Source organism: Sturnira hondurensis, unplaced genomic scaffold (genome assembly GCF_014824575.4).
Source record: "Sturnira hondurensis isolate 20B ecotype Veracruz unplaced genomic scaffold, ASM1482457v3 Scaffold0009125, whole genome shotgun sequence".
NCBI lineage: Eukaryota > Metazoa > Chordata > Mammalia > Chiroptera > Phyllostomidae > Sturnira > Sturnira hondurensis.
The window spans coordinates 1,397,371-1,412,274 of record NW_028081756.1 but is presented as its reverse complement, the minus strand read 5'-3'; the positions used below and the strand labels follow the sequence as shown (position 1 = coordinate 1,412,274).

The window sequence follows — 14,904 nt, the reverse complement described above, 5'->3', positions numbered from 1 at the left end:
ATTCCAAGTATATAAAATACAGAAGAGGTCAGTCCACAGAAACAGAAAGACTGGTACAATGCCAGGGGGTGGGGTAAGAGGAAATGATTAAATGTAAGAGGAAATGAGGAGTGACTGCCTAAAGGGTATTAGGTTTTCTTTTGGAACAATGAGAATATTTGGAATTTGCTATTGGTGGTAGCTGCACATTTTGTGAATGTACTAAATGTCATTGAATTGGACACTTTAAAATGGTTAATTTTATGTTACATGAATTTCAACTCAATAATTAAAAAGAGATTATGATGATAGGTTTTTCTACTAACCCGATGAATAATTCCAGCAGAGTGAAGGTGCTTGATTCCACACAGCATCTGATAGAGAAGGTAGGACATTCTTTCATGATCTAGTTCCATCTGAATCACTTGGCAAAGATTTGCATCCATAAGCTCCATGACTATGTAACTTCATGGGTGAAAAAAGATAACAGCTAAAGTATACAGCAACAATGTAAAAATAAGGTACTAATATAAAATTTTAATTATGACACTTACACATCTTGAAATTCTTCTAGGGATTTCTGTGGTGTGAAAACATTCAAAAGGCCAATTATCTGTGGCAAAAGCAGAGAAATTTTAAAAAAAATTACAAACTGCTTGATAATAGTTTCATTTACAAACTGCAAATACATGGATTAAAAAATCCACGATCCATTTAAAATTTTTCAAATCTTATTTTCTAAGCTTAAGTAATCTCTTTTATGTATTAAAAATTTATGGCTAGGGGTAGGGGTTGGGAGGGAACCAGAGCACAGAGGATCTTTAGGGTAGAGAAAACACTGTGTGATACAATAATATTAGACATCTCATTATATATTTGTCCAAACCCATAGACTGTACAACACCAAGAGTGAACCATAATGTAAACTATAGACTTTGGGTGCTATGGATGTGTTAGCTATAAGATTACTGACTGTAACAAATGTATCACTCTGGCAGGGGATACTGAAAATGGGGTAAGGCTGTATGTGTGGACAAGCATTATCATTTGTACCCGAACTCCTTACCATTCCAGAGTGCCTTCTCTTTTACAATAGAAAGCTCAGATTGATTTTTTTTACTCTTTTTTCAATACTTGCACTGTAATAAATATTTTAAAGAATATTATCCATTGTATTCTCAGTCTGAACTTCATCCTCTTTATTCCCTCTGCACTATACAGGTTAAGGATTCTAATATCATAATTCACATAGTGACTTCTAAACACTACATTCCCTAACAATGGTTTTCTGTAAAGCTAGCTACCATTTTACTCTCTAATAGGATAAAAGAAAGAGCTGATCATATTACTCACCTCCTCAAAAACTTAGTGCCAACAAATTCTATTTTTTTGTTGTTGTTCAATTACAGTTGTCTGCATTTACCCCCAACCACTCACCCCTACCCCAGCCATTCCCACTTCCCGCCCCTGCTTCTACCCCCCACCCCCCTGCCGGTTTTGTCCATGTGTCCTTTATAGTTGTTCCCCCTATTATCCCCTCTCACCTCCTCTCTGGTTACTGTCAGATACTCCCTCCCTTACAGAACATTCAAAGCCCTCAATGAGAAGACATCAACCCACTTCACCTCCTGCTAGCCTTCTATTAAACTTGATACTATGGCCACATTAAATTTAATTTTTAAAAAAATTCTCAACACATTTAAACATACAGTTTCATATGATTTAGTTACCTTCAAGACAGACTTCTTTTGTAAAGTCTGACAACCCCTAGTCCTTGGCAGAGAGGAATATTCTCTCTACTTTGTCCCTATGGTATCTTATATGTTATGGTATTTAACACATTGTAGTATAGTCTCATTTTCACAATAGCTTTGTCCCAACTATACCAAGATCTTTGTTAGAAAGCTGTGTCTTATTCCCTTTATAGCCTTGGCACAGAGAAAGATTATCTGAGACGCATTTTAAAATGTTTGCTGACAACTACACTCAGGGATGGGACATAAACTTCATTAGGGCAGAATCTTTGTTATTCATCTAAGCATAAAGCTTTGCTTATAGAATGCATTCATGCATTCAAATATTTGTTCAGTAAATAAATTGAGAAAACTTTCAGACCAGAAAGGGTAGAACGTATTTAAGATAGGGGAAGTGATAATAAAAAACATTTACTGCTCTAAAGGAATTCAAAGCTCCTAACCAGTTGAACTGCACGCCTAGAGATTTGGAAAAACACTAAAACTGTTCATATTAATATATAGGAAGTCCTAGAGTAGAAGAGAGATGTTAAACACTAAAGAAATATAGAGACAGAAAGGAGACTAGTGGTTACTTAGAGCTGAGAAGGGTGGAGATGGGGAAATGAGAGCTAAATGATACAGGGTTTCTTTTTGAGGTGATGGAAAAAGTCACATCAATGAATAAACTGAACACCACTGACTTGTTCAGAGAAAATGGATGAGTAGTATGCTATATAAACTGCATATTAATAAAGCTACTACAAAAAGACTAAAACAGCTGCCTTATTTTTCAAAAAGAAAATTATATCAATTATAAGCTAGAGCCAAACAAAAGTTAAGAACTGATTAAGTGGGTAGCATATGACTACTATGAAAGATGTAATAACTACTAGGAGCAGGAACAGGTAAAAATTCATTGAGAAACTTAATTTTCTTTTGTGAATAAAAATAACAGAAACAAAAGTAAATCAGAGAAATGCAACTAGATATATGAAGATTTCAAAAAAGCATTTAAAAATTTCTCTGATAACCATCTCCATGTGAATAAGATGAACTGGGGAGACCTAGATAACTTTTAATTAGATACAAAATTTTTGCAGTAGAGCCCAAGGTTGCTAATGAACTAATCCAGATATTAAGAAGGCACCCTGAGCAAAACTGGATGTAAAGTCAACAAGTGAAACGTCAGAACTAAGAAGAAGAAAGCAATCCCTAACAGTCCAGGAAGAGGAACCAAGTTTCACATGGAAAATTTAATACGGAGAAATAGAAAGTCCTACATTTATTCTCCAAAACCAAAGAAAGATGGGAGAAATGCAATCTGTGAGCAGGCCCATAACAAAGAATAACTTGCTTAGACAATGTAAGTAAAATAAGGGTCAGATTTCCAACCAGGATTATAATGTCCACAGTCAAAAGAAAATGGAAAATGACATGTCTCAGCAACTCTTGGAAGATTCAATTAGACATGCAGTGCTGTGTTCTAGGTGATATATTAAAAGTGTATTCAAAGATAAGTAACCAAGTCAAAAAAGAAATTCAAAACCACCTATGAAAAGAGTGGGAAATGCACAATCATATGAATGGCCTTAATATCACTTAAAAATGGTTAACCTCCTATGTTTTGTGTTATGTGTATTTTACCGCAATAAAGAAAAAAGGCAGAGATATTTAGGCCAATAAAGAAATAATTTGTACAGAACATGAAAATGCTGAAAAGGCAAGACATTACAAAACCATCCACCCACTACAGAGCGAAAATATTTACTTTTACATTTGTTCACTGAACAAGTATGTGTTGAGCACCTACCTACTCTGTGCCGGCACTGTTCCAGGTGGCAAGGGTAGTGGCTGCATAGATCTGAGCTACCCCCATTAGGGGTCTGTGAAACAAACTTTCCACACCCTCCATTTAGATGATGGAGTCATCAACTGCCCAGGCTCAGGAAGTACAGCTGCCCAGGCCAAGGAGGTGGGAGTCACTGGCCACCTCTTTCATGTGAAACTAAGGCATGGCTGCCACCACCACCACTGCCATGAAACAGGCTGCAAAGGGCAGCACTAGCAGCTCTATCTGAGTGCTGGAGGCCACCAGCAAAACCTGACAAGCAACATGCCTGGGTCCCACCTACAAGAAGATTGGCTGATATAACCTCCCCATCACTGACTGACTTGAATCTTTATCTGTGTATATATTTTTAATTCTATTTTTCCTCTCTAGCAGGTCCCCTTCCTTCAGCAATCCATTTTTTACTCCATTATTTAAGAATCAGTCTGGGCCCACCCTTTCTCAAAGCTTTTCCATTTTATTAAATTGTACAGCAATCTTTTCTGTCTTGGAATCTAAGCACTTATTTTTCATCCACTATGGTTTGACAATTAAACTTCTATTAAACTTTATTATATTTGGTCTTTAACTCTTTATATATTTATTTGTTTTGTCTTCCAAATAACAGTGAACTCCCCAAATAAGGAGCCTAATCCTTAACTTCCATAAAATTTTCCCCCTAGTGACTAATCTAATTAACTCCAATACACAGAGGCTTTGTACTTAGTTAATTTTGAAAATGTGGTAAATTGTGTCATCTGCAATCAGAAAGTATTGAGCTGATGATATTTTATACACTCCTTTGGACAAAAACCACAAAACATCTCTAGTCAGATATTTCCAGTTTAGTTGTTCATAAAAATGTTCCTTGCATAATTCACTCCCAGTTTATTTCCTCTCAACATGAAGATAATATTCTATTAAAATATTTGTAAAAGTATCATTATACTTAATGTAAGCTTTAAAAAGTGAAACCATTTATTCTCAAAATGAGTAAAAGTTATGTGGTTAAGTCCTTATAATCATTAGAAAACAGAATTGGAATGTTTTTCTAATTCCATTTAAATATGTTTTAAAGTTTTTGCTAAACTGCTTTATAATACCTGGTTATCCTCCACATAAAGTGACCAGTGAGCACCAAAGTAGAATGAGAACAATCTCTGCACTAAGGCTCATTTTCTGAAATGTCAGTCTGACAGCACACAAGTAAAAGATGAGATGAAGCCTAAGAACGTTCTTCTAAAACATCTCTTTCAAAGTCCTTTTACAAATATCAGAAAACCACACAATCTAAATTTCAGAAGCTGTTTTTCTTTTAATATAATTTAATAAGGTTAAATTATAATATAATTTAATAAGGTTAAAATATGAGAAAAAATGCACACTGTAGATATATATAAACCTTTTAAACAATGTTTCAATCCAGAAGAACAATTTAAAACATCTAATGTTTTCGGTTTTTGATTTTCACGTATTCATAAACAAATCTACACATCATCTATACTTAGGAAATTTTCTAAAATGTTCACTTACATTTTTGTGATTAACACATTTCATAAGAACTAGCTCTCTGTAAGCCCGCTTAGCATGAGTTTGATTCTGAAATGGCCGGCTTAGCTTCTTGATTGCAACATTTCTTTCAAGAATGGCATCATAAGCGGCACTGTAATAAGAAATTAAAAAACAACAAAAAACTTAATAAAAAATCCACAAAACTGAATTTATGAAACATTCATTCAGATTCTTTACTTTCTCTAAAGACAAACGCAACTGGATCAGTTTCCAGTCTTTGATGATCAAATGTTTCTTCTATACCTACTACAGCATACTCCAAATAATGTATATTACTAGCTGTCTCTTCAAATGCTAATAGTTTCAAAGAGAAAATGGACTGTGACTGTGAAGAGAGACTACCTGTTCACTGAGTTCCTCCGAGATCCACTTAGAATACAAATAGGCACTCAATGCACACATTTTTAAAAAAGATTTTATTTATTTATCTTTAGAGGGGAAGGGAAGGAGAGAGGGAGAAAAATATCAATGTACGGTTGCCTCTCATGCATCCCCCCCACTGGGAACTGGCGTGCAACCCAGGCATGTGCCCTGCCTGGGAATTGAACTGCAATCCTTTGGTTCGCAGGCCCGTGCTCAATCCACTGAGCTACACTGGCCAGGGCAATGCACACATTTTTAATGAGTATTCAGGTCCAAAAGATAGCTTAAAGCCTAAGTGAACCATTCACCCTACACGTACACCAAGGAAAGACAGAATGAAGAATACATGTGGTCATCAATTCTACTCAAAATATTTGCTAAAGAATTCTACTTAAGTACATCACTTCCATGCTCTCTGGACATCAAATAAATACAGAAAGAAGAAAGGGGACATACAAAAAATTATCTTTGTATATAAAAAGCCCTTAACATGTGTGTTAGAAAGGGAATTAAAAATGGTGTTTATAGGCTGCTTTGTAATTGTTAATGAAATGCCTATAATTCTGGGAAATAAAACAACACACTTATTACTCTTCATATTTTCCTCTCCCATGACACTGACCAAATGGCATGTTACACATATGACAGGTCAGAGAAACTAAAGCACAAATAAGGTAAAGTATCTTAAAATTATAGATTATTATAGCTGAAAGAAACTTTACAAAGCATTTGGATTTACCACTGCCTGATATAAGTCTAGAGATTAAGTACTTTGCCCAAGGTTCGCCAGAAAGTTAAAAAGCAAAGATGAGATTAGAAGACTAAGACATGAGGTCATGCTCTTCACACTAGATCACCTAACATATTATAAAAGACTATTTCTGTTTATTTAATATTCAAAAAGTCAACACATTACTGATTAAAATTATTCTCTTACTTAACTGGAAACTTGACTTTGTTTTACAGCTGTCTTACTATATCAAATATACTATAGAAATATATGTGTTAAGAAATGGGTACTGCATAAATGAACACATCTATACATTCTATATATAGCATAACTATTGCTTATATATACATCAGGTTGGGTAAGAAGTAGGTTTATAGTTGTTCACAGGGAAAATAATTGATAAGTAATAATATGAGAATAAAGTCTGTACTTTCTGCACTCACAATTTAAACCTACTTTTGTCCCATCCTGTATATACATACCAAAATATATATAAGTATTATGATCTTTACTTAGCAAGATCATAATTTACATATTTGCATATTTACAGATATGTCCCTCCTAAATTAAAAAATCAAACATCAGGGGTCATGCAAAATATTTAGAAGTTTTGACTATTTCAGATAAAACATTTTATTTTTAACCATTATATTCATTCTTATTAATTTTTTATCTGCCAAATCACAATATTTCAAACTCTGAAGTTCAAACATATCTGAGTGGGTTATACTATTTTATATCCAAGTGAGTTAGATTTCTAGTTTTTGATTAGTAAATGTGTACAATCAGAAACATCTGGGAATTCGGAGTTCCTAATCCAGACCCAATGAATCTTACTATCTATGACTGGAGCCCAAAATTACGCTTTTAAAAAAATACATTAATGTATTTTTCTTCAGTTGATTCTGATAGTAACACAACAGCGTGTTAAAATTTATTGAATATTTGTTTGTTTCACAGTAAACTTTTATTGAAGAATAAGCAAAACTTTGAAGACTCATAGATAAAGAGCAGAATGACAGCTAGGGTAGGGTGGGGACCAGTTGGGGGTGGAGGGATTGACCACAGAGGAAAAAGGGCTCATGGACATGGACAATAGTGTGGTAATTATGGGGGGCGGGGTAAGGAGGGTATAAAGAGACTAAGTGGTAATGGGAAAAAACACAGTAAAAATAGAAGTCTAAATCAACTGTTCAAAAAAAAAAACAAACAACAGGCTTAGATGTATTAATTAGCTATTAGTCAGAAAGTTATTAAATCATAGCCCTAGAATCTAAACTAAAAGCTGGCTTTCAGCATCCTTCCCATATTGACTTTACCATATTATTTTCTTTATCTTTAATTTGTAGTTGATTAACTATAGTTTGTTCAAATGACAACCAGCAAGCCAAAAATACATTGTAAAATAATTATTTCTATAATTTTTGACTATATTACTTCAAGAATACAGAGAATTTACCCTTGTTGTTACATAGAGCCTAGTTCATTTAAAATATTGCATACTATTTCACTGTACATATATACCACATTTTGAAAATTCTCCTATTGATTGATTTGATGCTGCTTTATAAATGATGCTGCAGAGAACAGCTCCATGTATTCTCTTTGTGTACATGTGCATGAGTTTTTCTAGAACTGGGAGAACTACAGAGTAATAAGCACATAATTTTTTAATAGATTCTGAAAGACATCTGGTTCAAGAACAGGTAATAGATATAATTGTGCTAGAATGAGGCTTAGAAACTTTCCCCAAACTCTAGCTTATTATGTTAACTTAGTGATTTAAAATCATTAGAACTGTCCCCAAGAGTGTTCTTTGCCTTTCAGTTTGTAAGGAACTATGCTGATATATAAACCCTAGGCCTTTTGTAGAAATTAGTTTGTAAATAAATTTTAAAAATACATAAGAGTTTTGAAGCATACAGAGTTAGATGATATAGCTGACTTCATTCCCCAGAGTAAAATAAGATTCTGAAATTCAGAGTTTCATTATAGTGTGAAAGTGATGATTAACTAAAGCTTCTTATTAAACAATCAACAATGGGAATAGGTGTATACATGGAATTAATAAGTATCCCATTTACTCTTTCCTGATACAGATATTTGTTTCTACATGGTTTACAGCCAAGTATTTAATCATAATTTATACTTAAAGATGATGGTGCTGATTTATTGTTATGTTTTATGAATAAAAAAGATAATTAATCCCTGATTAAAACAACTTACTGTGTTATAGCTTTAATGTAAATTTTATAGTTTTAATTATTTTTTGAGAAAAATTAAATTATTTTCACCAAGATATCTATATTAAAAAAGGAGAAAATAGTAGCAGTTAAGAATTCTTTGCCTAATTTTTGGAAGTAAAAACTTACCATACTATTCCTTGAGCTCCTGAGCCTATAGGTTTTAAATTCTGATATCGTTTCAGGACTGTGAATGTAGAATCTCCAATTTCTACACTATAAAAATTGCTGTCCCGCTTACTTCTGCTCATGATGGCAAGCAATTAATTTAATGGCTTCATCCAAAAATTCACTGAGAAGCTGCAAAATGGAACAAAAGGTATTGTTAACAAAATGAATTTGTGTAATCTTAAAATTCAAGTTCTCAGTTCACTAAGGGTAACACCAACTGTTAGATCATGTTAAAAAGGCTGCTTCATTACAAAAACACAATTGGAAAAAGAAAACACAATTAGAAAGAAAAAAATATCAGAGCCTGGTAAGCATTCTGCTATACTTAAGGAAATGACTGATGGTTTAAAAACAGAACTTGTACTAGAATAAACAGTTTCTCCAACCTAGAAGTCCCTGGCATTAATATGCATACATGTCTCAACTTACTGGAAAACTGGAAATATCAAATAATTACAATAAAAATATTTTCAAGGTCACTTCCACAGCATGAAATTTAAAACCAGTCCTTTTTGTGTGTTTACTACAGAGTACTGAAACCTTCATTTTTGTGAGACTGAAAAACTTTCATTTGAAAATAATTCACAACCTCATTTAGAGTGATGTGGGAGGAAAAACAAATTTATATTCCAATAAGCTGGTTAATGCATATCACTCCTATCTAACAAGCACAGAGCAGCACAGTGTTCTCACTGTAACAAAGCTCTTGATCCCCAAAAGCAACATCTTGGAGTGACGCACATATTGAAGTTGTAATGATTGAAAAGGGTAGAAAAATAAGAAGACATACTATTATTTTAAAAATGAGAAAATATGAGAGAGTGAGAAGCATTTAATGTATCAGGATCAAAACAATACCATTCTGAACTGTTTGGGGTATCAAAAGCATAGTTAAGCATGACCTAAGTTCTAAGCATAGTTATTACCACCTGTCTGATTAAAAGCCAAGGTAGTCTTTTCCTACCCTTTTGGGTACTGGTTATTAATAAAACTATTATCCATCCTTACTAGACAAAAGTGGCCTAATGCAAAATGTATATAGCAAGATAGTTCCAACCCTATCCCCCATATACCACAATAAACCCAAAAAACCTGTTAGGTCTAAAGAGTTACTGTGTGTGTGTGTGTGTGTGCACAAATGCTAACAAAACAAAATAACATCCTGATAAAAGTAACAAGACAAAGAATTAATTAAACAAATACAAAGTGCCTACCGTGAGGAAGCTCATGAACTGAATTCCAATAGCTCAGTTCTTAGAGAAGGGTAGAAGCCACAGAAAGTGGAGAACAAGAGAGTTGGAAGAGGAAAACTAATGAGCTACTGCAATAATTCAGATGAAAGAACATTACAATTAACAAAGATTCTTAGGTGTGATGAAATTAAAAATAAACAAAAACTAAACAGAAGTGTTCAAACAATATAAACTTTACAAAAGAAATACATTAAAAGTGGTGGAAGAGTTAGATAAATTAAACAAAGGCCCAGAGAAACATTTTCAAAATCAGTAACTAAACTAGTCATATAATATTCCAGAGAAGACTGTCTGGAATGACAAGTCTCACAAATTCTGCCTAAGCAGAGAGAGTTTAAACAGTTTGGTAATGATTTAAACATTCAGCTATGCTCACAGATTAACAGGCGCAGGTATTGGTAATCCAGGCCAGTTTTGTACCTCAACTTGAATTCCCTCCTTGTCTACCTGCACTTAGGGAAATAGGGAGGAAGAGAAGCCGAACGAGGAATGGAGGGAAGTGTTAACTGTCAGGTCCTTCATCAAATATTTTTACATATTTACCCTGGAAACTGGGTCTGCCTGTGGCTTGGAGACAATAATAGTGGGGTGGAACACAGAGCTGACAGTGTGTATACCTCATTGAGAATAGTCAATTGTGTGTGCAGATCAGATTTTCTAAGCTTACACAGAAGACTTGCATTGCTCTCCTTAGGAAGATAAAGAGGTACCCTTGGTGCTTTGTAGGAGTTTACTTATTACTGTTAGCAAAGCAGGAAACAGAAAGGCTGTGTTGCAGTTTCTCTACTTGCTGGAAATCAAAGAAAAAGCTTAGTAGATTCAGGATCATACACAGGACAGGTTTCCCTTTCTTTTAAAAAAATGTGTGTAATTCTAAAAATACTTCATTAGTTTATTTTTAGAGACAGGGGAAAGGGTAGATGGAGAAAGAGAGGGAGAGAAACATCAATGTGAGAAAGAAACACAGATGAGTTGCCTCTTGCATGTACCTTGACCAGGGACTGAACACGCAACCCAGGCATGTGAGAACATGGTGGCCTTTTACTTTGTGAAATGACACCCAACCAACTGAGCCACACCAGTCAGGGCTGGTTTTAACAGAAAGGGCAGGTTTCCCTTTCTGTTAAAAGAATAGCAAAGCCCTGGCTGGTGTACCTCAGTGGATTGAGCTCGGGCCTGCGAACCAAAGGATTTCGGTTCAATTCCCAGTCAGGGCACATGCCTGGGTTGCAGGCCAGTTCCCAGCAGGGGACTCATGAGAGGCAACCATACATTGATATTTCTCTCCTTCCCTTCCCCTCTAAAGATAAATTAATAAAAAAACTTAAAAAATAAAAGAGTAACAATAGCAAGGAAAGGTTTCTCTCCCTTCTCAGAAAAGGGTGGCCAACCAGCACNGATTGAGCTCAGGGCCTGCGAACCAAAGGATTTCGGTTCAATTCCTAGTCAGGGCACATGCCTGGGTTGCAGGCCAGTTCCCAGCAGGGGACTCATGAGAGGCAACCATACATTGATATTTCTCTCCTTCCCTTCCCCTCTAAAGATAAATTAATAAAAAAAACTTAAAAAATAAAAGAGTAACAATAGCAAGGAAAGGTTTCTCTCCCTTCTCAGAAAAGGGTGGCCAACCAGCACGAGTGGGGTCCATGGAGGAGTCTGGACAGACCTGTGACAGCAGCTGCGCAGGACAGTGTGAAGGCAGCAGACAGAGGACCCAAGGTGAAGTGAGCAGCCCCAGCCACAGGTACCCTCCTCAGAAGCCACAGCTCCCATTCCTATGAACAGGAGATGGAGAGAACTTGATTCAAGCTCTATGCTAAGGTACTGTGAATACAACAGGAATCAGCATCTAGACACTTACAGAGCTTGCATTTAAGACAAAATGGCTTGTTAAAGAGCAATGAAGAAAAAAATGGAAGCAAGTCAACACTAGTATGAGCTCAGGAAAAGGTTCTTTCCCCTAATGATGTATTGTTTGAGCAGGAGCTGAACACTGAATATGAGTTAACCAGGAAGGGAGAGAAGGGAACTTTCTGGACATAAGAAACAACACATGTGAAGGCTCTAAAAAATCCATCAACTTTAACCATACAATGAATGAGTTTCAATAAATGTATACAGCCCTGTTATGACCATCAAAATCATGATGTAGAATATTTCTATTACTGCAAAAATTTCCCTGAACAGTCAATCCCTGTCTTCTATCACTAACCCTTAGCAACCAATGAACTTCTTAGTTGTGTCTTTTCCAAATATTCATATAAAGAAAATCATACACCATGTAGTTTTCTCATCTGGCTTCTTTCGCTTGCCTTAATGCTTTTAAGATACACCTATGCTGCATTCCTTTTTATTGTTGAGTAGTATTCCATAGTATGAATATACCACTTGGACATGTGATTTTTTCCAGTTTTGTGGTTATTATAAATGATGTCAGTATAAACATTCACACACTCTTTTTCCTTCCATCTTGGGTAAAGATATCCCACTCCTTTCATACCTAGGAGTGGGATATCTGACTCCTATGTTTAACTTTATAAGAAACTGTCAAATATTTTCCAAAGTGGCTGTACCATTTTTTAATTCCTACCAGTAATGTATGATAGTTCCAGCTGCTCCACATTCTTGTGATTGCGATTTAATTTTACCTATACCAGTGGGTGTATATTAGTATTTCATTGCAGTTTATATTTGTATTTGCTAATAACTAATGATGCTGAACATCTTTTGTGGGTTTACATGCTACTCATATATTTTTAAGGTAAAATAATTAATTATCTTGCCCATATTGTCTTCTTGTTATTGAATTCTAATATTTGTATACCCTAACTATACATCCTTTATCAGATGTTTTGCAAGAATTTTCTCCCAAGTGGTGGCTTGCCTTTCCATTTCTTAACAGTGTCTTTAAAAAAAAAACAAAAAAACTATTTTACTTTGATATAATTTTAGATTCTCATACAGGCTGCAAAAATAGTACGTACTTCCAGATTATTCTTCACCAAATGACAACATTTGGCATAACTTAGTACCATTATCAAAATGAGAAAACTGATATTGGTACAATACTATAATCAAACTTTAGTCAGATTTTGAGTTTTTACATGTCCTGACTATGTACATGATTCTGTGTAAATTTATGACATACATATATTAGTGTTACCTCCACAACAATCAGGATACAGAATTTTTTCATCACCCCAAAGAGAGTACTTCATGTTATCTTTTTATATAATCATATGCTTCTGCCAACTCCACCCTTGGCAATTACATTTTTCCAATTAAAAATTTTATACAATGAAATCACATAATGTGGAATCTTTTGAGACTGCCTTTTTCCACTCAGTGTAATGCCCTCAATATCCTCCAGACTGGTGGCATATCAAGAATTTGTTCTTATTTTTACTGAATATTATTCTGATATATGAATATAGTCTATTATCCATTCACCTGTTTGTTTGGTCATTACAAATAAAGCTATTTACTATGAACCTCTATTGATTTTTATGTGAAAATAAGCTTTCATTTCTTTAGGGTAAATATCCAGGAGAAGGATATGGCAACTGCACATTTAACATCATAAGAAACTGGTAAACTCTTTCCTATAGTGGCTGTTTACACTCTGTATTCCCACCAGAAATGCATGAATGATCTAGTTTCCCAATGTCCAATCAACACTTAAAGACAATAGTTTTTATTTTAGTCATTTTAGCAGGTGTACAGTATCTCATCGGGGGTTTAATTTTGTATTTCTCTAATGGATAATGACATTAAACATCTTTTTGAGACTTTTGGCCAAGATAGAGGTATAGGTAGATACACTTTGCCTCCTTCCACAACCAAAAGAAGGACAACATATTTAAAGCCAAAAAACAACATGAATTGCTAGAAAATCAAACTGTATGAAAGTCTGGCAACCAAGGGGTTAAAGAAGAAACATTTACTCAAGACAGTAGGAGGGACAGAGATGGACAGCCAGGGTGGTCCCACATTTGCATGTGGATAAATTGGGAGGAACAACTAGAGAGCGAGACAGAACACATTACACACGGTTCCAGTGAGGGGAAATAAAGGCTGAAAATCTCTGGCTCTAAAAATGTGCGGGGGTTGCAGCAGTGGGAGAAACTCTCAGAGCCACAGAAGAGTTCATTGGAAAGACCCACAAGGTCCTAGAACATACACAAATCCACCCACCCAAGAATCAGTAGCAGAAGGGACCAAGTTGCTTGTGGGTGGAGGGTGAAGTAACTGAAAGCTGGCTGTGAATCAAGCAAGCAACACTGTTCCCTCTTGGACACCTCTCCTACATACAGTGCCACAATGCAGCAGCATGGGTTGCCCCAGTCTGGCGAATACCTAAGGCCAAGGGGCAATACCTAAGGGGCAAACCCCTTACAACTTGAAAAAGGCGTGCCGAGACAAAAATATATGGCCCAAATGGAAGAACAGATCCAAGCTCCAAAAATAGAACTAAGAACTAAGTGAGGAAGAGAAAGCCAATCTATCAGATGTAGCATTAAAAACACTGGTAATCAAGATGCTTACAGAAATGGTTGAGTATGGTCGCAACACAGAGGAAAAAGTGAAGGCTATGCAAAGTGAAATAAAGAAAAATATACAGGGAACCAACAGTGAAGGGAAGGAAACTGGTACTCACATCAACCATTTGGAATAGAAGGAAGAAATAAACATTCACCCAGAACAGACTGAAGGAACAAGAATTCAAAAAAAATGAGGAGAGGTTTAGGAAACTCTGGGACAACTTTTAAACATTCCAGCATCTGAATCATAGGGGTGCCAGAAGGACAAGAGGAAGACCAAAAAAAAATGAAAACTTATTTGAAAAAATCATAAAGGAGAACATCTCCAGTCTGGTAAAAGAAATAGACTTTCAGGAAGTTCAGGAAGCTCAGAGAGTCCCAAACAAGTTGGACCCAAAGAAGCACACACCAGGGCATATCATAAATATATTACCCAAGAATAAAGATAATGAGAGAATCTTAAATGTAGCAAGAGCAAAGGAGAGAGT

The 14,904-nt window shown here is 35.3% G+C and overlaps 1 protein-coding gene across 4 annotated transcripts in view; it reads right to left on the bottom strand.

Moving 5' to 3' along the window:
* The window catches only part of MAPK8 (mitogen-activated protein kinase 8), a 118,243-nt gene that overhangs the window by 30,663 nt on the left and 72,676 nt on the right, over positions 1-14,904 (bottom strand). For all 4 annotated transcript variants that reach the window (XM_037056664.1, XM_037056665.1, XM_037056663.1 and 1 more), the window contains 4 exons: positions 8,581-8,751; positions 5,077-5,206; positions 534-592; positions 306-444 (listed from right to left, as the gene is read on the bottom strand). In XM_037056664.1, the coding sequence (XP_036912559.1) occupies positions 306-444; positions 534-592; positions 5,077-5,206; positions 8,581-8,702 (450 nt within the window). In that variant the 5' untranslated portion in view covers positions 8,703-8,751. The remainder of the gene's footprint in view (positions 1-305; positions 445-533; positions 593-5,076; positions 5,207-8,580; positions 8,752-14,904) is intronic.